Below are 24,351 nucleotides of genomic sequence, written 5' to 3' on the forward strand. Positions count from 1 at the left end.
GTTTTTATCAGGACTAAACTAACCATTTTCTTAGTTAGTTGCCATTTCTCAGAGTTCTGAGAGCTGAACAAGGTGGCAACGTGAGTACAATCATATCACTTCAAAATATTGGGAAATCCTGGCACATAGATGATGATTTATTATGGTGATGATACTATAGCAGCAGTTTGGTTTCTGATCCTGGAAGCTGAAGGATGAACATCAGTAATAGTTTGTGTAATATGATTGCTATGCGCAGTCAAGAGTTAATCCTCGCAATGACTCTCTAATTATGTTGTTTGTTTATTTTCAAGCGCGTTGATAAAATCTATTGCTTGATTGGTCCTGCGGGACCAATGGATATCTACAATCAGCTGCTATTTAGGAATACCACTATCCTCTTTTAAGTCAGTGTCATCTGTTGGGTCCTAAGGTGTGAAATTCATTTCTCCATGATATCCGTTTCTTTACTCCAAAAATTTTAGTGTGATTAGTCTTGAATTATTTGATGTTTCCTCAGATACCATCAACTACTTCAGTTTATGTTTCCAGAGGGAAATGTTATCAGTTATGTATGTACTAGGTTACAATAGGACATTGATTGTAACCCGCTATACTGAAGATTGCATAACAGTTGCTGTTACATCCCCTTGTTTTCAATTGCTCATTACTAACTGACATTTTGATCTTTTGTGGATGAAATTTTCCAGAAATGATCTCTGCCCATAGGTGAGTGGTTTTTGAAAGTTAGAGCAAAAATGGTTCAGTCTTTTTGAACACAAAGAGAAGGAAACCAGTAATCTTCCTATAATAAAATAATTCTTGCAACCTATTCAGATCAGCCATACAGCTAAAATGCCTGACAATTTAGAATTGAGATTTGCATGGAGAATAGTCCTGACTTAGGAGTTTTGCATGCCTTATTGCATCAGAAAATGGGTTTGATTTCTCTGGCCTTTAAAATGGCATTTTGAGCATGTACAGGTGTGTTTGCTAAGCTCATTAATGGTGTAATCCAAATTCATTGACCTGAATGGGCTTTGGATCAGGCCCTAAGTGTAAATGTAAGGAAAATGGGCAGTGCATTTATGCATTGCCACTTTAATTTTGCAGTAAACTGGGCTATTCACTTATGCCCAGACCTGTGCAAAGGCTTCTGAGGACTATTTCAAGTTGCAGTGGTTGTAAGAAGGGCTGCTATATATTGGATGTGTAGTGGTCAAGAAAAGGGAACTGGCTGACTTGTGAAGTATGCAAGTGAGGTCTCTTAACTGCCACCTATACCTAGGCAGGATGGCTGGAGATATATACTCAGGTAAGCTAAATGTAAACTAAACTTAATGCATAGTTTGTGGGATGTGTAGGGGCTGAACTAAGGTTTTGCAGAATCTGTAAGGAGAGAAGAACTCCTGTGACCCTTGTAATGACTGCAAGGACTGTGGTGAGAGAGTTGAATTATGGAATTTACACTATACATTTTGGAACCCGGTAGAGTTCTGTTGCCCTTGGTCCTTAGCCAAGTCTTAACTTTTATTTTTTCCATCTTTTTATTTCTTAAAATTAAACAGACCACACTACCCAACAATACTACATGCAGAGGCCATCAATATTGGTGGTTAAACACTTAAGTGAAGAAGTGTGCTTATGTGTTATGGTAGTATCACTTCCAGGTCCCTACATCCTACTACTCTGTATATCAGACTGTCCATGAAAGTCATTTTTACATCATGCTTAGAATATTAGTCATTGTTCTGGCGTTAATAAGGGATCTAAAAGCAATTTGCTTCCTTAAAGGATTACAGCAGTATTGGTTGTATTTTGTTAATGTATTTTACTCTAAGTATATTGTTACTATTTAATACAGCTAAATATATTCCACCCGGTAGCCTTATATGTGTTTTTAAGGTAACTTAGGGGGAAAAGTTAATTTATTTTCCAGTTAGAATTGTGTCAGTGACTTGAAGATCAGTAGTATAGAACTATGAACTTTGAAAACAATTTTTTCACTAATTACAGAGTTAAATGGTATTTTGAAGTATAGCCAGTTCTCTGGTGAAGTAATACTTGACTTTATTAAGACAGCTTGTTAGGTCACAATTAAAAGTACAATATAGTAGAAATCATTGAAAAAAGTAATACTAATAATAGGACTCTGTGTTTCCTGAGAAGAGTCCAAGATGCACCTCTGAACAATGCTTTTATTGTGGAATATTACTACAGGAAACATTGTCCCTTTATGATATTTACATGTCTTAGAAATTAGAGAATTTATTTAAAAAGCAGTTTGTGTTGGATGTGTATTATATGCTAAACAGGAAAGTTATGGTTCTGCAGTCTTAAATGGACAGTACCTGGCTTTTTTGCTTATCTGTCCAACCTGTAGTCTCTTTATGAAGTGTTTTGTAGGAATTTGTATTTAGGGTTTCATTTAAGCACCTTGTAGGCTCTGTAGGCATAGGATGTTCTGTAAATATAAACTGCTGCTGTTGAATACAGGCTTTATCACGATAACACTACTGATGCTGTTGCTTTTTTCCCCCTCTGCATGCTGTTACTATAGATGCTATAAGCTCTAATAATCCACGTGTTATTGATGATGCCAGAGCAAGAAAGTTGTCGAACGATTTGAAGAGATGCACTTACTATGAAACCTGTGCTACTTACGGACTGAATGTGGAAAGGGTCTTCCAAGATGGTAAAGATGGATTTTTTTTTTCTACTCAGTATCTCACAGCATACTGTAACCAAAGTGTTCTCTAGATTAATGACCAGTGCCTGCCATAGAGTTCAGAACATTTAATCCTGGTTGAGATTTTTTATTTTGGTAACACCTAGAGTCCCATTGGGAATTGCTCAGCACTGTGCATACACATACAGCCTTCTGTACTCCAATTATCTCCAGCTGCTGGGTTCAGTACCTTCCTGGCTGGAAAGAAACAATATATTAGAACCATAATATCATAAGTACATTTGTTATTTATGCAGATTATATTTATATCTACTTAAGAAATGTCTTTATGCAGGTATACTGTATAACAGACACTGAAGTTGTGTGACTGTGGGTAATCTTTTGTATAATTACCCCCACTTAATAGACATATATAATAAAGATATAACTAAACACATTTTTAAAAATTAGTAGAGAGTAGATATGAAATCTGATGAGATAAATAAAATGCATAAGATCAGTATTAAAATTATCTCATGGCATCCACATAACTGTTATCAATTGGCAATGTCACCTAGCCATCAGAGTAGAATTGAGTCTTAAGGAGGGATTTAAAAGATAGGGAGTAGTGACTTTATGGACTGGTGTGAGAAGATAGCTCAGTGGTTTGAGCATTGGCCTGCTAAACCCAGGGTTGTGAGTTCAATCCTTGAGGGGGCCATTTGGGGATTGGTCCTGCTTTGAGCAGGGGGTTGGACTAGATGATCTCTTGAGGTCCCTTCCAACCCTGATCATAATAATAATCTAAGATGTTCCAACTCATTATTACAGCATGGAAGAAAAACACTAAATATGTAACTTGACTGACAATTGTATACTTGGACAGTTACTCCTGGAGAAAGCTCCATTGTGTACCTGAGGGGAAAACACAAAGGCTAAATAAAATAAAACAAAAAAATGGAAAAGAAATATGCAGTTCCTAAATGTCTTCTGTATATGAAACAAGTCTCTGTGCTCCCTCTAGTGGTAGTTCCACATACTGTGTATATTTGAGGCATCTTCTATCTTCCACTGTACTAATCAATACGTTACTTTATCCCCAGCTGTAAACTGGCCACTACAGAAATTATTCTAATTAAAAAAGAAAAACTTTTAATTAGTTAAAATTCTCTCCTGAGCTTCCTGATCTCTGCCATGTTCTAGTCTCTGGGTTTTCTCTTGTAAGAACCATAGTTACATGAGATCCCATCTCATCAATTAGTGTATAAGGTTATGTCTACATTACACACCACTTTTGCTGGCATGTAGTATATGTGTAGTGTGTGTGTACATGTAGTATATGTGTACATGCTGCAGTGAAAAGCAGGCCAAGTCCACGCTATGGTGTGTCGCTACATGTGTCAGGGAAAGGTTCTGGCAGCTGCCCCTCCCCTGCCAGAGCCTTTCCCTATTGCAGGAATGTTTCCCTGTGGTGAGTCAGGGCTCGAGCCGTGGGAAGCTGCCCGAATCTTTCTCCATTGCCTCCCCAATGCCAGAGCCTTCCTCAGTGGTGGAGAGAGACTCCATCAGTAGGGAGGTAGCAGCACATTATACTGCTAAAAATAACAATGTAGACAGAAAGGCACTGCTTGAGCTAGTTCACTTGCCTGAGCCATTCCTCTCTGGCTACGCTGCTATTTGTACCTCTGCTAGGCTGGCTACGCAGATGTGGACACTACATACCACCAAAAATGGTGTCTAGTGTAAACTAGTGTAAGTGGTGTACGTGCAAAAGAAGTGAGGACAAATAGACCAAACGGACTTTCTGTAAGTGAAAGTACTGAAGTGAATTGCTCTTGGTTTAAATTCCAAATAGGTTTTTATTCTTAATAGTTCAGCTAATACAATTTGTTTACCTACGTTGTTCTTAGAGTATTGAGGAGAAATCTTTGTGTTCTCTTCATATTTCCTGTATTAAAGACTAATTTCTAAGATTGTATGTGCAAAAAATAAAAGTTTAATTTCCTTTTTTGCTATTAGCTGCAGTTTATTTTTCATTACATATACCCTAAAAACTTTTTGGATTCCATCCCCTCTCATTTCTCAGGGAACTCTTGGGAGATGGAACTCGCAGAATTATAGTGTGATACAACTCCTCCACTTCTTGTGCATATCTGTACTGGATAAGCTGGTTATTACATACTGTGGCCTTCTCCTATAATGTTAGTTATGCTATGTAGTGAATACAAGGAGTAAATATACTCTGGGAAAACATTGTTAGAATATGTGAAGTGGTGGTGAATTTTAAATGTTCAGTATGCTGAGTGGCATAGAATTGCCTGTACATAAAGTGAAGTGTTTTTCAGACTAGGACAGCAGCCCCTATTTTCACTGAAGTCAATGAGAGTTGTGACATTGACTTCAATAAAAAAGAGGTAACTTTGGGCCAAAAAGATAAATTTATGGCAGGTAATACAAATCCTGATCAATGGCCAATTGATTAACTGATTTCAAGACATCTTCGGGGAAATACTTACCAAGATTAAATATGACTCACCTGTGATTTACAGCAATAGGAAACACCAGATTCAATTTAGTCTTTACAAAATCACTGCATCATTTCGTAGAAACAAAATTACAGTTCCTTGAAAGTAAAGAGGTCTTATGTTACCATATGTCAGTGCTTGGCCTTACGTAACAATGATTACGGGGGGAATAGCCTTTTTAAGATGTAGGGTTTTATCCTTATAGGACTATGCCTGAGTAATTCCCATTAGTGCTCTGAGAAAATCAATGTGTGTAATGAGGAAAATCTTATGTAATTATTTTGTCTTTGTTACCGTCTTACTTTTTGGCTGAAGAACAAAAAACCTTTTGCGAAGCCATATTTAATAGGTAAGGAAAATCAACCATTTTTGAAAGATCCTATATTTAAAATATACTGTGTTCTATTTTAATTTCTGTACTGGATGGCAGGTGGTGTTAGGGGCTATTTAATTTTGTATGTATACTTCTGACCTAATTTACTGAGGGTGCCAACAACGTGTCACTACTAATGCACTAAAACGTCTGAAAGGTTGCCCACTGTAAGAGATTTTCAATGGAGAGATGGCAGACATGGAACATTTTAGCTTCTTGTAGCTGTTTTGAACATGCTATATTAATGTTTTATTAGCTTTTATATAGCACTTTCTATGGTCGAAACTGTACGGGCATTCAGTTGTTATCCCTCCTCTCCTGTGCTTCCCACTGGTGATACTGAAATAGATGGAGGTAAGAATGATTATCCTCATTTTATGTATGAAGAGTCTGAGGCCCCAGTCCTGCAAGTTACCTAAACACTCACCTAACTTGAAGCATTCCATTGACTTGAGTACACCTGTTCACATGCTTAAAATTAAGCATGTGCTGAACTACTTTACCATGTCAGATCTTGAAGTGACTTGTCCAAGGCAGCACGGTAAATAAGTGACACAACCAGGATTAGAACCGAGGCCCGCTTTCATTCCTCACCCAGGCCACTTTCAATATTAGGAGGAGTGGGGGAGGGGTGGTGCTGGTGGTAGTTACTGTTTGTTCAGACACTTTACAAAACAGGAATACATTATCCTGTGCCTGAAGTCTAGTTTTAGGGACCTCCTATGATAAGCATGTATGGGGGGGAGAAGGGGATGAGAATGGGGTGAGTGAAGGAGTATTGTAGCAGTAAGATTAAACTCTGATCCTGTATAGGCATACAAACATTTTCATGGCCTGATTACAATTTTAAAATTCTATTTAATTAAACATTTTTTATTTGAATCTTGCAGCCTTTGTAGAATGTCAATTTTGAAGAAAGATTTGATGGTTATACCTAACGTAACTGTGTACATGGTGGTGATAACCTAATGTGTGTGGTAATTCCTAATAAAATTTGGTGGTAGAACAATTTCTCTGTATCTATGGAACAAACAGGCTTTAAAACACGACTTTTTTTGCAAAATCTTCACCAATTAAGCAGTCTTCAGAAAGTACTGTACACAGTATGATGCAGGCATGCAGCAAGTTACCAGTATGTATCTAAGGAAACTAGTTACTGGAGCCATTAATAGGACAAGTTTATGGGTACCAAAATTAATTGTAAAACACACCAGTTCAATAACTATCTCTTCTTGGATTTTACATATAGATTTTTATCACTTTTGTTTTAACCTGATAGGGGGTAGGTAACACTCTGTATTAGATACCTCATAAACCTTCACAACTGTTTGTTGTTTGTATTAATATGTGTTTATGATCATCACTATATATTATACAGATGCATATGTGCTGTCTAGTCACCTTCTTTCTTATTCTCCTACTTCTTCCTTGTCTTTGTTGCTGTCCTGTCATTCTGTTTTAGATTTTCCAGTAATGGTGCGTGGTAGTAAGCATTGTATAAAGAATAGGATTATAGAATTAGTAATAGTTCATAATTTTTAGCATTAGGTTTGGAGCTCCCATGTTAGAATTTGAGTCATATTTAAAAAATCACCTGTAATTTTGCACTCACAAATACTTGTGGGTACAGGTGATGGAATATAGTTATCTACCAAACAGGTTACTTACACTATCAGGAAATTAGGCTACATAAATTCAAGTTCAGAATTTCTAAATTCCTACCCAATAGCAACCCTAGGTTTCTTTCATCTTTTCCAGTTGGAATTTAATTTTATTATTTGTCCGCTTTTTAAATATATCTTCTCTTGTGTATTTTCTGCCTTGACAAATGTTGGTAAATCCTCCTAGTTAAATTTTGTCTGCAAACTTCAGTAAAGCACTGTTTGCTGCTTCATTCAGATATTGTTAAGTAAGACTGGACGGAAAATTGATTTTTACTTGGCTGCTGTTGACCTGTAAACATTGATGATCTTTTTGCCACTTTTTAGTCTACTTCATTGTTCCTGTCAATAAGCAAATTGAGTTTTTTTAAGTAAAATTTTGTGAAATGGTATCATGCTTTATGAAAATCCAGATATATTGCATCTAGCATGTTCTATTAAAGTAATGGAAATTTTGCCCTTGACATAAATCACATCTGTCTCGGAAGATCTATTCTTTATAAGTTTGTTGCTTTTGTTAATATACCAATGGTATTTTCTAGGATTAGGTAGTTAATAATTCTTCTCAATATTATTTTTCTTTGAAATTTGAATTGTAGAAATTTGAATGGTCAGGACAACTTAATTTTATCTTTTTTGGAAATCTGTTTGCCTTAGTCTTACTGTTCAGTATCCTCATGGTGGTTGATGATTTTTCAAAAGTGATTATTTGTGGTGAAATAAATGCAACTAATTCTCTCAGTTCCTTAAGATCCAAAAATCGGGTCTGTCTGATGTGTTTATGTTCAGACTTTCTCTTATGTGATTTTCATTGGAAGTTATTTTTGCTTGGTCATCTTCTCTTACTAATTGTTCAAACTTAATTAAATTGAAATTGAGAGTGCTTTTTTTTTTTTAGGGGGGGAATTAACGTGATAAATAAAGCCTGGTTTTCCTGCTTTTCTGCATTGACTTCTATGGGATTACTTTGAGATAGGGCACTATTCAGTGTGAGTAAGGATGGCAGAATCAGGCCATAAATCACTGCTCTAAATAAAAGAAAATGGGTTTTCTCTTTGTGTGGTATTCTGTGACCAACTTTTACAGGTCATAGGCAGTTTATATATATTTTGGTAGTAGGAAAAATTGTGTGAAGGTTTTTTATAAAATTACAATAGGTCGTTTAAAAGGTCTCCTCATTAAGATGTAGTTCTCTTTAGCCACACATCAAAATAGTTTTATCAGTGAAACTGAAAATGATTATTTTAATATTTCTTATCAGCACAGTATTGTACTGTCTGTGTTCTGCCCCAGCATATCTCTCTAATTACTTTAGCCTGCTTGAATTAGCTTGATGTACTGTTAATACTTAAGAATTGTTTTTTTTGTTCCTGATGTATTCATAATAGCATGTCTTAACCCCATGCTATGTAACTATCTCAGTGTACACCAACAGAGAAGAATATCAAAATGTTATCTGCCTGTGTAGTTTGCTTGCATCAGGTGCAAACTGATTTAAAGTTGTTAATGTGGGCCTATAATTTGAGTTTAATGGACAGCCTGATACTGTAGTTTAGCAATCAATTTTTTTTTTTTTTTTTTTTGGATTTAACAGTTATGGAAGTTGGAGACAGTTGCATATTTTTATAAGCACAGTTTAAACATGAACATCACGCAGGGTTACTGTTCCTCACTAATACATTGTTAATATAAATTAAAGTTATACAGAACACAGACATGTTTATAGGTTTTTTTCACAGTTCTAAATTTCTGGGGTATTTCTCTTTTTTAAATCGATTGCTTTAAGAATATGAGCTACTCATTTTGGTAGTGGTAATGCACAGTTTTTCAAGCATTGCTGAAATTTCAGTATTGCTTACTGTCTAATTGTTAAGGTGCCGCTAGACAAATTAGAGCAGGCCCTGGAAATAAGTCATCACTTGAATGGAATCTTTCAATGTGATTTAATTATCCCAATTACTGTGGGTAGTGTGGCTGCAATCATGTGTAGTGAAAGGTGAATTCCTTAGCTTCTGAAATAGTTCAGAACATGTGCCGAAGGAGGAAAAAGGTACAAGGCTCAGAAAAATAGCTTGTTTAGCTAGGGATCTAGTACAATAACTAATGAGGTACTTGTATGGCTGTGTGCAAGATCTAGCCTCTTAAATCAGTTCTGCTGCTGCGTCTCGGATTTTTCCTTTTCTAATTGACCACATATTAACCACCGCCACTAACAGTCACTACCAAAGGCTTAATGTAGCGATGAGGTTGTAGACTTGAATGCACTGTGTTTTGAGTTATTTGAACCAAGTATAAAAACCTCAAAGTTGGATGAGGAGAAAATTGACCACAGTTTATAATTTGTGCCCTTTGCTATGTCCCCCTTACTTTGTCAGGTTGAAGAAATCTGGAAGTGGAGCTGTTGGAATCCTGAAATGCCTACTGAAAATTAAATTGATTTTGTTGGATGCAGTATGTATCCAGTGTGGTATATATATATCAAAGGTATATTTTATTTCCCAACCCTTCCCACTGTAGTATTGACCCAACTGTGTGAGGTATTTTAAAGTGTAAACTACGAACTCTGTTAAAGGATAAGAATGACTATTAGTGCTTGTACATTTGGAATACAGGGAGAGGCTGTCACTCACTATCAGTCTTATAGAGTCAGTTTTTACAGATATATTTTCATTAAGAAATGTTAATCAGCTTAATGGGTAGAGAATAAAGTCTTAGTCCTATTTACACTGACAGATTTTAGGAAGAGGCAGTCTTCACTCTTATACTAGATGTGGCCCCAAGGGTTCCTCAGTTGGAAGTCAGATGCTGGAGCAGTGTGGATCCAAGTGCTATGCAGAGCAAGGGAGCAGGTCCTCTGGCTTCTGTAATTACTTGGATTTCAGTAATGTACAGCTGTGACCTTTTGGTAGAATGCTTATGGCTACAGTACAGCATCTGAAGTGACATGTGTCCCTGATTAGCCATTAGCCAGACTAGTCAATGCTGGACAGTATCAGTCTGTTTAAATTCTGAATTGCTGCAGTGCAGCAGTAGTACTGGGGCATTAATCCTTTGGCTCTAGTTAGTCTCAGGTATTGGTATTTTTTCTTTTTTAACAAAACAAACAAAAGATACCCAATTATTTTTGTGCACATTTAGCCTAGAGTACTAAAATCTCATCTCTCCCATTTATTTTAAGCAGTTATTTGCATCATATGAAGGCACATTTTAGTGTAAAACATTTTTTCATGGAAATAAAACATGACATGTTTATTTGACCAGTATTCATGAACAGCTAATTGTTATGGCACAATATTTAAGATCTGTATCTCAGCTTGCTGCATTCTTACTCTCAATCAAAGACTAACATGACCAGATAAAGACTGCAGTTTTGATGTAGTCCATAAAATACTTGGTAAACTCAGTGTGGAAGTAGAAGTAATTATGTATCTATTATTTGGCCCTTTTTCTGCTAATGGTCTGTTCTAACTAGTACAGTATGTTTCTGTAGTCGATTAATTGAAGAGCATTCAATATCTAATTTCATTACAGAAATGCATAGAGAATAGGCATGCCAGTCCATCAAGGCTGTTTTTGTTTTGGTGTTATAAAAAACATTTGTCTTCTCTTGTTAACTTGATTTGGAGAATAAGATTTTTTGAAGTAGCTACTGCTTTAAGCCTCTTGTGTAATGTCCTCTTCATTTCCCTATATGCATATACATACTTATATATAAAATCTAGTGAATGACTCATGGAGATATACAAATTTTAATACATCCCCTTTACTAAAGATGTAAAAACAAATGTTCAAAGTGTACTGTATTTATAAGACTTTAATATTCTCGGGACACACCCTTACCCTTATACTGACATTAGATATATGGTAAAATTTTCAAAGATTCCTAAGTCCCTCTGAATGTCAAAAATGCTTAGACTCCTGTCACTTAGGTGCTTTTGTAAAATGTTACCCTTGAAGGGCTAGATTATTTTGTATTTTATTTACTAAGCTTGGTTTGGAGCAATTAAGGCTACTACCTACCTACTATTGAGTTAGTTTTGTTTGCATAATTATTGTGTTTATATGGAATATAGAATGTTTTTCTTTCAGCAGAACTTGGATATTTTATCAAATATTGTGGAAAAAATAAAGCATCTTGTAATTTAGGAAGAGATCACTAGGGAGCAGTGTAACAGTATCCAAGGATTGCTTTTATGCAGCTTCCACTCCTCCCTGTTACTGTTGAGAATACAGGCATAATAAAACTAACACACTGGTTTAAGAGATCATTTAGACCTGCAATAAGACACACTCCACAAAGTATGAGAAGTTATTGGATCAGCAGTATACAGAAGTAGAAGTTTAGAAGAAAAAAAAAAACTCCTTGGGAAAATGGAGGGGAGAGGAGTTTGAAAGGTTAAATAGTATAGAAAACTGGAATCTCTCTGGATTTCTGCAGCCCATTAAAAACAAAAAGTGAAGGTCAAGATCCAATAAATGACTCATTTGATATTACAATATTAAAATAATTTAAATATAAAATCTCCCCATGCTCCTATTGGAATCTTGGGCATCTGCCCAAATTTTTCCATTATGAAGACTGCATTCTGGAGGGCCCCGTGTTGCTGTCACTGTAGTACTAGGTTGGATTATCTTCATAATCAATTAACTCTGCTCTTAAATTGGCCAGTGAGACTGTAGTAGCATGCTATGGATTCTGCAGGACAGTGACCTAGCATTCCAAATGTTACAGTGCACTGAAGTTAGCTGAAGGTGCTTACATTTTTTTTCAAGTCAGAGCCCTTTATGAATGAAATAAGAAAAAGAAGAGTCCAAGCAGTGCAATATATATCTCATATTATTTATATTGATATTAAAGTCAATATAAATTTCTCTGGGAATGTGTTTTCAACATATGCTGTTCCTAAATTTGGAGTTTGCATGATGCTGCACGATTTTGTATTAACAATGTTGCATTGCAGAAGTAGTTGAAGGAAAGTGGGAGACTTTGGCACAGTGTATGGAAAAGGTGGGAGGGTCTGGCAGGCTGGAAAGGATGAGAGTTGGTTTGGGTGTTAGTTGCTTATAGGGGATATATTTATTCTTTACTTTCTTCCTGTAGACAAATACCTCGTTTGGGAGGTGGTGGTTGGAGGCAGTTGATTTGATTTTCTGGTTCCTTGTACCATTAACTCTAGACAATGAGCAGGCACCCTCAGCCTCCATTCTGGCAACAAGACAGATACTTGCTAGGTGGATGTTTCTGCTAAAATGATCAGCAGCTTGATTTTTAAATGACATAGGTGTGGGTTTTTTTGGTGTTTGGTCAGTCTCTAGTCATAAAGAAGAGCAATGACTGTGATGATGGCATTTTAGAGTGCCTAGTATATACTTAGTGTTGGAATGTGTCTCTTACTGGAATCCATAAACTGTCCTGCATGCTGGATTTGCTATATAGGATGGCTTACAAAATGTGCTCAGTACCTGACAGACAAATAAGAAAGGCATGTTGCTGCACTGAAGAACTTACGATCAAAATATAAGACACAATGGAAGTGGTAAAAACAATGGGAGAAAGGAAGCACGCATGTTACAAATGTAAGGTTATTTAGATGCATCTTAAGCAAGTCTTAAATTGCTAAGATATGTACATATTGCTTTTTAAAATCTAATTAAAACTAATTTTAATAGTGAGGCTTTTTAGGGGGAATAAAGCTGTTAACAGGAGTTTGGGAAGGAATGTGCAAGTGGGCAGGGACTGGGAGAGCAGGGAGATGGGGAAGAGATGATGGGGCAGAGAGGGCTGGGATCAGGCATAAGAGAATGAGAAGCATGGTGGAGTAGGGTAGATGGATAGACTGAGATGTCATTGGCTGGTTCTAATAGAGATTTGCATTCGGAGGGGTGAGTGCGCTGCTGAATTTGAAAGAATACAGGTCTTGATATTACAGAAGGTGCTACTGCTCCTGAGCCCCCTGGAGATTTTGAGCTCCACACTTGGCAGACTCAGCTGGGAAGGTTGCTTCATGGTGGTGATCTGCCACTTGGATCTATTGATCTTTGGGCTGACTGTCCCAGGATCCAGTGATGGGAATGATATGTAAACTTTCATGCGATTTATAAAAATTTAGCTTTGGGGGAAAGGCTTGACTTAATACCAGGTGCTTGGGTGTTTTGTTTCCTTTCTAGCTACTAGTTAAGATTACGGTTGGTATCACATTACATTTATTTCTAGCCTATATCAAACTGTATTATTATCTGGTTTCTGAATCTGGTTGAATTGAATCTGGTTTCTGCTGTTCTTCACTAAATACCATGTTAAATTCATTGTTGCTATTAAATGCAGACTATGTTAGCAAAGTATAAGATTCTGCATAAATACCCGTCTGCAGTATAATGCCCTGTTATTTAAGGTGGTATGCAGCAGTATCTTTTAAAAATGTATTACACATGCATTTCTATTGCTAATCTGTTTGTGCTGTATTGTTATTTTGCAGGCTGCAGTATCCATTTATTTCAGGTTTTGCTGTTAGCCTACTGTGAAAACATGCTGCTGCTAAGTGTTAGTGAATCAGATCTTGCAGAGTTTTATTCTGAATAGATTGGAAATAAGCAGCGATCCTGTCAGTATGAGAGGTGAGGTTATAAAAACCATCCTGCTGTTAGGTTTTGAGTGCAAGATTTCCTGGTGGGACCAGTGGAAGAGGTTGAACAGAGGAATGATAATTTCCCAGATTCAGTGCTAAGGGATCTGAATCACAGTCTGATTACTTAACTTTGCTTATTGAGTTATTCTGCGAACTCAGGGTGTTCAGTTGCAGGGGATGCATCTGAATGCAAGAATAAGAAATGCAGCTCACTTTTTGTAATGGTTGCTAGCTAGAGCCTTAAGCTCTGCTTTCAGCTTTTGCAATGGGGGCTGGTTGAGTTCACCATAAGGTTAGATAAGGGCCAGGAAGGGCTTCACCAGAGCATATGCTGTTTTAAGTGGTAACCATTTAAATCTGTTTATCACATTTGACATCCTTTTCCTTACTTCTGACAGTCTTGTTTTCTGAAGGACCTTCTAAACTACTGCTCATTTTCAGCACAGTTGCCAACTTTCATGTGGTAAATAAGCAGCCTGACTTTCACAATAAGCCAGAAATCAAGCTGATCCCATTTCAAAACAAGACTAAAACGAGCCAATCCATAAGAACACACTGTGACTGGATCCCCCCGGCGTGCAGTCTGGGACTGTGGTGGGCCCACTGTGCACCCCTGACGCGCTCTCTCCCTTGCCGGGAGCTGATTAAAAAAAAAAAGCAACAAGCCAAAAACTAGCCAATAAGCAACTCACAAGCCAATTATGCCAAAAACAAACCCAATTTCTATTGTTTTCTTGCAGATTTGGCATGTCTAATTTTCAGCACTTTTTTGGGGTAGACTCCTTCACATTGCTCTTTTTTACTGTTCTTACTGTAAAGGCTCTTGAATTCTATATCTTGCCATATACAGGTTGCTCAAAGTTAGTATTTATAGTGAGGGTTTTAACTGAAGTTCTGAGAGAACTTCAACGCTTACATTTTCTTCAGTAATCCATTGTGCCTGTTCTTAAAAACGTGTATAAGTACCACAGTCTGTTTTTCAGCAAGGCTGGAGTTTAGCATGACGTTGTGTGTGAAGTGGTTGATTTTTAATTGTGCCTAACGTGTCCTTGTTCTGTCTATTTTACAAGGTTTTGATCTTCCAATTGTAAATATGGTGTTTCATTTTTAGTTTAACTTTAATTTAACCTCTAGGTCTTCCACAGATTCATTTCAAAACATATTCAGTGGCTTAGTAATAGTGAATGAACAGAGTTGGGGTAAAATTGTCAGAAGTGTCTAAGTGCAAAGATCCTTAGCAAGAGGTATGAAGATATATAGCTTTCTATCATTATTGTAAGACTTACTCTGTAACAAAAGGGTACAGAATATGAGCTTCCAGCTCAGAATGTCATTAGAACAATGTCACTGCTTGTTAAGTTTCACAGCTTTAAACAAGAATTAAACATGTGTAAAAGTAGAATTAATTATATAGTAAGAATAAAAAGGATTAAAAAAATGTTGTCTGTACCTTTAAGCAAAGTTGTTGGAATGCTGCAACCAAGTGTCAGGAATACAGACATTAATATAGAGCAATTGCACCGTTTAAGGGCAATTGGTAAAGCATTAGCCTTAGATCGATAACAGCTAGTAAGGAAATAGGATATACATGCTGTGCCCCAGGTGAATTTTACTGTTTTGATTTCTTTGTCCCTTTGTCTAATTCCCGTTCTTTTATCTGTATAAATAAGACTGTTTGGGCCTTGCATGGGCACTCACATATTCTGAATGTTATTGGCGGAGCGCTGTGCTAATAAACAGAGTGGTCTGACAAATTGTGAGTCCTGATTCTAACTTTGACAATTTGAAGGTTCCACCGAGATGGCAACCGTCTTCACTGGGGCTGTGTGATTCCTGACTGTTTTTGTAGGATGACCGTGGCAGCCGGCACCTGGGCATTTGGCCCAAGCGGTCCTCCACTAGAATGGAAAGGCGCACAACCACAGTGAAGTCTACGCCATCGAACCTGTTGGTTCCCACTCTGTTCTGGTAGGGATCCCGGGATCTGACATCAGGAATCTGGTCAGGTAATTATTTCTGTGTTTTTGTCCGGACTGAGGACTGTCCTGTCTCTGTGTCTATCCGTCCTCTTATGGAGTGTTTGAGTCTGGGTGCCGTCTCCATCCGGGGATAGGCCAACCAAGGGGTTCCTGTCCCCGCGGTCTGAGTGAGTGGAATCTGCACAATTGCAGCCGCACCGCACTTTGGGTAAAACCCCTGGTGTGAAAGCAAGGGCGACTGAGGCAGTAGCCTGTGGACTCCTTTTGTGTGTTGCACTGGGCATCACTCTGACGAACCCGAATTTCCTTCTTATGTGATTGGTGTGTGAAGTCCTCCTATATGGGTAACCAGACGTCTAAGTCGGGACAGTTCCCTAAATGAACGCCGGCTCATTTTATGTATTTAGGATGGGTCCAGACTCCTGTAAAAAGGGTCCAGACTCCTGTAAATTTCTGGGGAAATGGTCTAGGCTAACTCAGGGGGATCCCAAAACTCAGTGGCCACTGTTAAAATCTTGGAACAAAGACTGAGTGGACGTCTTAAAGGACAAACTCGGCCAACCTAAAACTAAATTGGCTAAAGGAGAGGTTAATTGTTTCATGCAGTGATGGCAAGAGGCAAATCCTAGGTGGACAAAATCAAAACTGGACTCTCTCTTAATTATTCAAATAATAAGTTAAGAGCTTTATTAAAAGCCTCCTCTCCCACCACTAGACCGAGCGCTCCTCTTTACCCCGTTCTCCAAACCCCGGATCGATCCAACCCTCTTCATACTCCCATCTCATTGTAAAAATGACCAAAAAAGCCCCTTGTTCTGTTCCCCTTTGTTGTCTGCCTCAAAAACTGATTCTTTAGTGTTCCACTACCAATTCAGCAAGGAGGGTGGGCTCCTCAACTAGCCTCCACCCTTCCCGGTTCCTTTCCTTGAACATTTCTTTCAAAATTGTGAAATGACCACAATATCACTCACATTATCTGGGTGTTATTGGCAGAGCGCTGTGCTAATAAAACAGAGTGGTCTGACAAATTGTGAGTCCTGAGTCTAACTTTGACACACGTCAGATCAAGAAATGCTGTTAGGAGACTGAGTGGACACAATGAAGATACACATACCTGTGTGCACTTTGGGTGAGCTGTTGAAAATGTGTCAAGGTTTAATCACAGTTTGCTGTCAACTTTTCTCACACAGCTTCGTATGCATAGTATACACTCCATTGCCTTTACTGTGAATTTCTTGACTTTTCACTTTGAGCAAAACTTTTGTTGATTCCTGTCATATTTTGGTTTGTTTTCTGTGTTTTTTGTAAACTTAAAATATTTTGATGCAAGTAACTGAATAGTTATTTCATTTTCATCATATAAATACACTTGACATTGGATACTGTGACTTCTGAGTTGTCTACTGTCAGTCTTATAATATGTCTAAACTTAACATAATCTATTGATGGCATTGGATCCTGGTAGTGGACATGCATGAAGTCCATGTTTTAAACAGAGTTGTATTTATTGAAAAATGTTGCACTTCAAAAGAAGTTTCTGAACTACTTGGCTAATTCTGTCTTTAAGAACCCATTCACAACTCCCACTGAAATATTTATTTATAGGGGAGCTGCATGTTTGTATCCAACGGCAGAGTTCAGCCTAAACAACCCCACAAAACTTCTTTCTCTTTCCTCTCTTATGCATGCATATAAAAGTGCATGTGCACTCGTATGTAATGAACCCATACATCACTTTCCATAAATGAGTGCTTGGACCAGTTAAATTACCAGTTAAAAATAGGGTTGAGTTTTAGGAGTACAAAAGCCTTCTGTTTTGTAATTAAAAAATACTACTTTTAAAAATATGGTTCATATCGTTTATGGCTGATTGATTAAACATTGAAAATAGAGGTCTTTAATAAACCTCTGACCATTGTTTTAACTATAGTGATAACAGTATGTTGCTACAGTACAAAGTTTGTTATCAAAGTTAGCAGTTGTGGTAATTGCCTGATAAGAATTGTAACATTTAAACCTCATATAATATTTTTAATCAAATTTTCATCAGTACTACTGTACGGTTACCCTTAAATATAAGTTTCTCTTTACTCAGTTTTTAGTTAGTTTCGTATTCTTCCAATGGCTGCAGTTCGGAAGGTCAGATCCTGTCAGGTAACAAGCATTTGAAATAAATATTTAGAACAAATAATCTGCACTTGAGTTAAATTCTCTGTTCATTTCATGTCCTTAATTGTTCCATTCTTTGCCATCAAGACATATGTCATAAGAAGCTTTTAAAAGCCATCCAAAAGAGGTTGGGTGTGTGTGTATGTCTACTCAGTACACTAGTGTCTAGGGCTCCATGGTTGTCACAGAGGCCACGAAAATCACGGATTCTGTTACTTTCTGCAATCTTCGTGAGTTCTGCAGAGGCCAGTGTGGCTGACCCTAGAGCTGCTGGAGCAGGGGCTCCGCAGCCAGCCCCATTGGCTGCTACCTGAGTGGCCAGAGCAGCTGTTTCTTGGTGGTCCCTGGTAACTGGGGCCACTGGCCCCCAGGTGCAAACCCTCCCCCCAAGCAGCAGCCAGCGCTGCCCCCCCAATTTGGTATGAGGTATAGTATAAGTCATGGACAGGTCACGGTCTGTGAATTTTTGTTTATTGCATGTGGCCTGTCCGTGACTTTTGCTTACACTACTCGTGACTAAATCGTAGCCTTAACCTTGTCCACAGTAGTAAACTAAATTTAAATTCTTTAGCAAGGCCCTTGAGTTCTTATTCTAGTGCAGTGTTCTAGTGGCAGCCACTTCTTGTAACTCCGGAGTGGTAGGTTAATTCAATATAAAGAATAATGCAGTCTGTCAGGATAGATAAAAATAGATTTTTTAAAAAATATTTTTTATTTAAATAGGATTTGTTTGAATTCAATACGTTTCTTTTTTAAAAATCTTTTTTAAATTAAATTTGAAATTGACAATCTATGTTAAGGCTTACATTTATTGTAACTAGGGCTGTCGATTAATCATAGTTAATGCATGTGATTAACTCAAATTAATTTGCAATTTAAAAAATTGATTAATTGCAGTTTTAATTGCACTGTTAAATAAAATACCAGTTGAAATATATTACATATTTTTGAATATTTTTCTACTTTTTCAAATATATTGATTTCAAATATATTGATTTCAATTACAACACAATACAAAGTGTACAATGCTCACTTTGTATTATTATTTTTATTAGACATTTGCGCTTTAAAAATGATAAACAAAAGCAATATTATTTTTCAGTTCACCTCATACAAGTACTGTAGTGCAATCTCTTTATCATGAAAATGCAACTTATAGATGTAGATTTTTTTTGAGTTACGTAAGTGCACTCAAAAACAGAACAATGTAAAACTTTACAGCCTACAAGTCTACTCAGTCCTATTTCTTATTCAGCCAATCTCTATGCCAATCAAGTTTGTTTACATTTATGGGAGATAATGCTGCCTGCTTCTTAAAATGTCACCTGAAAGTGAGAGCAGGCATTTGCACAGCACTTTTATTTTTGAATGCAGTTATTTTTTTGTACATAATTCTGCATTTGTAAGATAAACTTTCATGATAGAGATTGCACTATAGGACTTGTATTTTTCAATTCACCTAATACTATTTATTTTGGTTTTTGTATTTTATTTTGCAAATATTTGTAATGAAAAAATATAAAGTGAGCAATGTATATTTTGTATTCTGTGTTGTAATTGAAATCAATGTATTTGAATATGTAGAAAACATCCAAAATATTTAAATAAATGGTATTCTATTATTGTTTAACAGCGCAATTAATCACATGATTAATCACAGTTAATTTTTAATCATGCAATTAATCACAGTTAATTTTTAATTGCTTGACAGCCCTAATTATAACCTATTAAAATCATTTAAATTAAATACAAAAAAATAATAAGCAGTAAATTTTTGCTGCCTTGTTTTACAGTCAAACAATTGAACTATTGGATGTCACCGGCTAATCACATGGGACCAGAGTTTGTTGAAGTGCTCAACAAGCTTTTGACAGCAGTAGCCCCTTCTGCAGATGCAGAGAGAATATTTTCTTCGTTTCAGTTTAAGTAGTTCAGTTAAATGATAATTTGATTTAAAATTAAGAAATGAATTGGGAATTGAAAAAGCAAAAAAGCTTTTTCTCCTCTTCTAATCTCTGAATAAAAAATTAAGTGTGACAGGATGAGATCTACTAGTTCTAAAATCTTGAGGGGCATAGTCACCAGAACCCCTCAATTCAGTGCCCTGGCTACAGATATCTCCTTTGTTTAACAGATCAGTTTTAAATGTAAAGCATGTTGGATCAACTTTTTTTTATGTACCCAGCAGATTTAAGTTAGACTGATATAATAATAATGTAATACAATTCTGCTTTTGTGAATTTTTAATTGAATTGAAATTCCATCTAAATATTGACATCACAAATAAAAAGATAATCATCTAATAAAAAAGAAATGCATCATTTACAATTTTAACGTAAAATGTAGAAATTAAAATCTAAAACATTTAAAGAAAATGTGTATAAATATAGTTTATCTTGGTCAGCAAAAAGAAGCATGCCACATTTTGTGTAGAATTATATTTAGTCATAAGTTAGCATGTTTTAATGGTTACCAACCAATGAGAATCAACCTTCTTTATGAAAACACACACACAAAGTACAAATGTAAAACATGATTAAAATCAATAATTTAAATCAGTTTCCTTTTTGCTTATTTAAATCATAATTAAAATCAGTGATTTAAATTGTGTTGATTTAACAAAATCCACCCTGCTGTCTGTACAGTATTTCTTGCTGGTATTTTGATAGTCTGATTTGATCTGCCCTAAATAATTTTCCAATCACAATAGGCCACAAGAGGTGGCTTTTTATTTTAAATTGACGCTGCATGGTTGCATTGTGGAAATGTTCAGAGAGAGGCTGGAGAACTTGGCGGATGAGCAGGAATAGTTCAGACTTTCCTACACTAGGAAAATAACCCATTCCTTAAAAATGGTTTTAGCAGTAGGGGAAGCTGAATGAATTCTGAAAGCATAGGTCAGAACAAACTGAGTTTGGTATCAGTTTGGAATTGATCCCTGTGTATAATTAAAATTCAAAAAATATTTTTACATCTTCTGGTTTGAAAGGCACTATGATGCTTATTTCTTATTTTGAGCATCTTTAAAGCTGAGATTGATAGCATCTATTACTCCTCTTTGCATGATATTTACACCAGTTCGAGCACTTGTTCAGTCTGAAATAAAGCTTCTGTCCTGCCACTGTTGCAAATGTCACTTTTTTAGCAAGATGGCTGTCACCAAGTCTTGGTCTTGGAAATGCCAAGTTTAATGGGGAAAAATTAAACTTTTAAATGTAATTGCTACCCATTTTGTGCAGCATAGACGTCTGACAGCTAAAAAAGATAATACAGCAGAATTCACTTGATTGGCAGTCTGAAAGCAGGCATATTCAGAATAATCATGTAAAAGATTTAATACAGTGCATGTCAGTGACTCAATAGATGAATGAGACACTGACTGTTATCTACCAGTAGTAAACTGATGTGAAGTAGTAACTGGCATGCATTCTCATTTAGCTTTCAGTTCATTTCATGCTGCTTCTCTATTCTGTTTAATGAAAGTTGTTTTTAATGTAGTCCATACAATATTGTTTGAAATATTGACTTCTGCATCACACTGACAGTAAACAAACTTTCCCAACAATTACAATGTAAGAACCACACAATATGAGAAGTTTCAGAGTAGCAGCCGTGTTAGTCTGTATCCGCACAAAGAACAGGAGTACTTGTGGCACCTTAGAAGCTAACACATTTATTTTGAGCATAAGCTTTCGTGGGCTACCATACTTATTTTCTGTACTTGTAGGGAAATGCTGCAGTAACTCATGTAACACTGTGTGGTACTGTGCGTCAGCTGAGACCTTTAATGGTGACCATTGTAAATATCTCTCAACATAGCGTGTTCTTAAAAGTATTTGCTGTTTGGGAAAATCACTTAGGTCTGATCCTGGAATGATTTAAGCACTTACTTGTGTGTGTCTCTCTCTCCCCATCCCCCGACCCCTGCTATTTTGCTTACTGGAGTAGCCAAGTCCCTGTGTGTAAATGTAATCATGTCTGTCTTTGCAGGATCAAGGCTTTAATTGGGATGTTTGATTTCCATTGGTGCCTATGTCTAAAAAGAAAATTCTTCTTTGTTTACCTTCCAATCTCTATTGGGTCATGAAGATATTTGCCTTCCATTAGAGTAAATATTTAGACAGAAGAACAGAGCCCTTGTTAGTCCCTTAAAACAGAGTGTGTTGGCTACACAGATTTCTCGTTAATGAGTTTTTTGTCCACCAGGTGGTGCTGCTGTTACAGCAACAGATAAAAATGTCTAACTCCTCAATTTTAGCTCAGCTTCACCTTTTGGGGAGAAGCAAGAATCATGTCGTCTAATCTTGGGAAGTAGTCATTGTGTTCCATTGAAGAAAACAATTAATATAACTAGACATAAAGCAGGTGTGGTGGGCAAACTGAATGCTATTTACTAGTCTGTTTACTGAGAGCTGGCATATTGCTGTTGCAATCTCACAGTTGAACAAGCTGCTTTTGAATTATTCGTGCTTTCTGTGTGTGCTCCAGAACAGGAGGAAAAGCACTAATAATTGGAGTGGGAGCATGTGTGTGAGAGTTTTCTGACTCGGATTCTAAAATTGGCAGCCCTAATTTGCCCTGTTGAACCATACATAATATATTGCATTTGGGTGATCGATCGTTCTGTCTCCTAGGAGAAAGAGACTTGGCTACCTTTGTACAGCAGTGCCCTTTTGTCAGCCAGTTAGTGCGGCAATGGTATTAGTTACAAAGAGATCCGCTTGCTGTTCTTACCGCTTGAAGTAAAGGTACTTGGAAAATAATTTAGGAAGCTTTTGTAGAATTTGTCACAGGGAAGAAGATAGAAAGGAGAGCTATTATTGTAGAGCAGACATAATGAGACAAGTTCATACCTCACAAGTTAGCAAGTTTCCACTTGTATTAATACCATATGTTTGCTCTCAGCAGTTTTAGTATCATAGACCCCAAGATTGCTGCCAGTGTTCATTGTCACTCTTTTAACACACAGGATATTCCTTCCTCAGCTAGAGCCTTCCTGACGGCTTAGTTCTCTGCATTGCTTATTAATGCATGTATGCTCCTTTTTAAAAAAAAAAGGTCTGAAAATAACTTCCAGTTTTAAAAAAAATTAGGTACTACAGCCTAGGGCTATGATTTTGTCTTCCAGGGACCTCTGTGACTTGAGCCCCCAGCGCCTGGGAGCGGTAGGGTCTCCTGCCACCTCTGGCGGCTGGAAACTGCAAGGGCTCAAGCTCCCAGCCGCAGAGGGAGATGGATACCCCGCAGGCAGCTCCCGGCCGGGGTGGAGGCAGGGGTGCCCAGAGCTCTGAGGTGGCAGGCAGACCCCAAACTCCTGGCCACTGTGGGTAGCGGGGCTCCTGAGAAGTCCCAACAGCCATGTGCGCCTTGGGGCTTGAAGCCACCACGGGGCTTGGAGCCACCACAGGCAGTGGGGGACCCTGTAACTCTGAGCCAGGCCCCCCTGGGTGATGTGGGGAACCTGCAGCTCCCCATTTTGTCATGCATATTTTTAGTAAAAGTCACCAACAGGTCACGGGCAATAAAGAAAAATTTACGGATGCCTGTGACCTATCAGTGACTTTTACTAAAAATATGCGTGACAGAAACTTAGCCTTACAGATAACTGCAAGGAACATAATTGGCAGAGAACAGAAGAAATATTTTTTCCATAGAAAATCTTTTATACATAAAACTTGTTTGTTAATAGAGAGCAGGTCATTACCTATTTCAAGTCAAATAATCAAACTCCAAGAGATGTTGTCCATTAGCAATGCACCTTTTTTTTTTTTAAAAAGAAGGAATTTTGAGAAGTCAATCAGCTACAGATCATCGTGTACAGTTGACTTGCTTGTATCATTTATGCCACTTCATATAGTGGCAACAGTTGCTTATATCTTATTCATAATAATTTTCAGTGCAACAGAAATGTATGTTTACATTTAAGCTATGCAGCAGTGTAACCAAAAACACCTTGATGATCAATAAGAAAGCCTCCTAGACATTAATTGAAATCTGAGGTCTCAGCAGTTTCAGTTGAAAGAAAAATCTTTGAAGACAAGACAAACTTTGACTCACATGCTAAGTTGTTACATGAAAAACAGTCCAGATAAATATTTGGCATTAGTTTCGTCCATAATCATCCTGTTGCGTTGGTCAATCTCTAAAGGAATCTCATGGCTCTCTTTTGCACCTGTCATTTTGTAAATGTACCATTCTTGCTGAACCTTAGTCTTGTGAAAATGTCTAAATTTTCCCATTAAGTGCTTAAAAAGTAATAAAACTAAAGCCATTAGCCTTCACTCATCAGATCTGTATCAAGAAAAATATTCTTTGGTGCAATAAATCTGATCAAGTGTTCGACATTTATATCATTCGAATTCATTCTCTGG

General features: G+C 37.1%; 1 protein-coding gene across 1 annotated transcript in view; it reads left to right on the forward strand.

Annotated features, from left to right (window-relative positions):
* The window catches only part of AGAP1 (ArfGAP with GTPase domain, ankyrin repeat and PH domain 1), a 672,695-nt gene that overhangs the window by 306,036 nt on the left and 342,308 nt on the right, over window positions 1-24,351 (forward strand). Inside the window, exons 6-7 of the mRNA XM_050915972.1 lie at window positions 2,540-2,674; window positions 2,965-3,002. Of these exons, the coding sequence (XP_050771929.1) occupies window positions 2,540-2,674; window positions 2,965-3,002 (173 nt within the window). The remainder of the gene's footprint in view (window positions 1-2,539; window positions 2,675-2,964; window positions 3,003-24,351) is intronic.

Source organism: Gopherus flavomarginatus, chromosome 10, assembly GCF_025201925.1.
Source record: "Gopherus flavomarginatus isolate rGopFla2 chromosome 10, rGopFla2.mat.asm, whole genome shotgun sequence".
NCBI classification, from domain to species: Eukaryota; Metazoa; Chordata; order Testudines; family Testudinidae; genus Gopherus; species Gopherus flavomarginatus.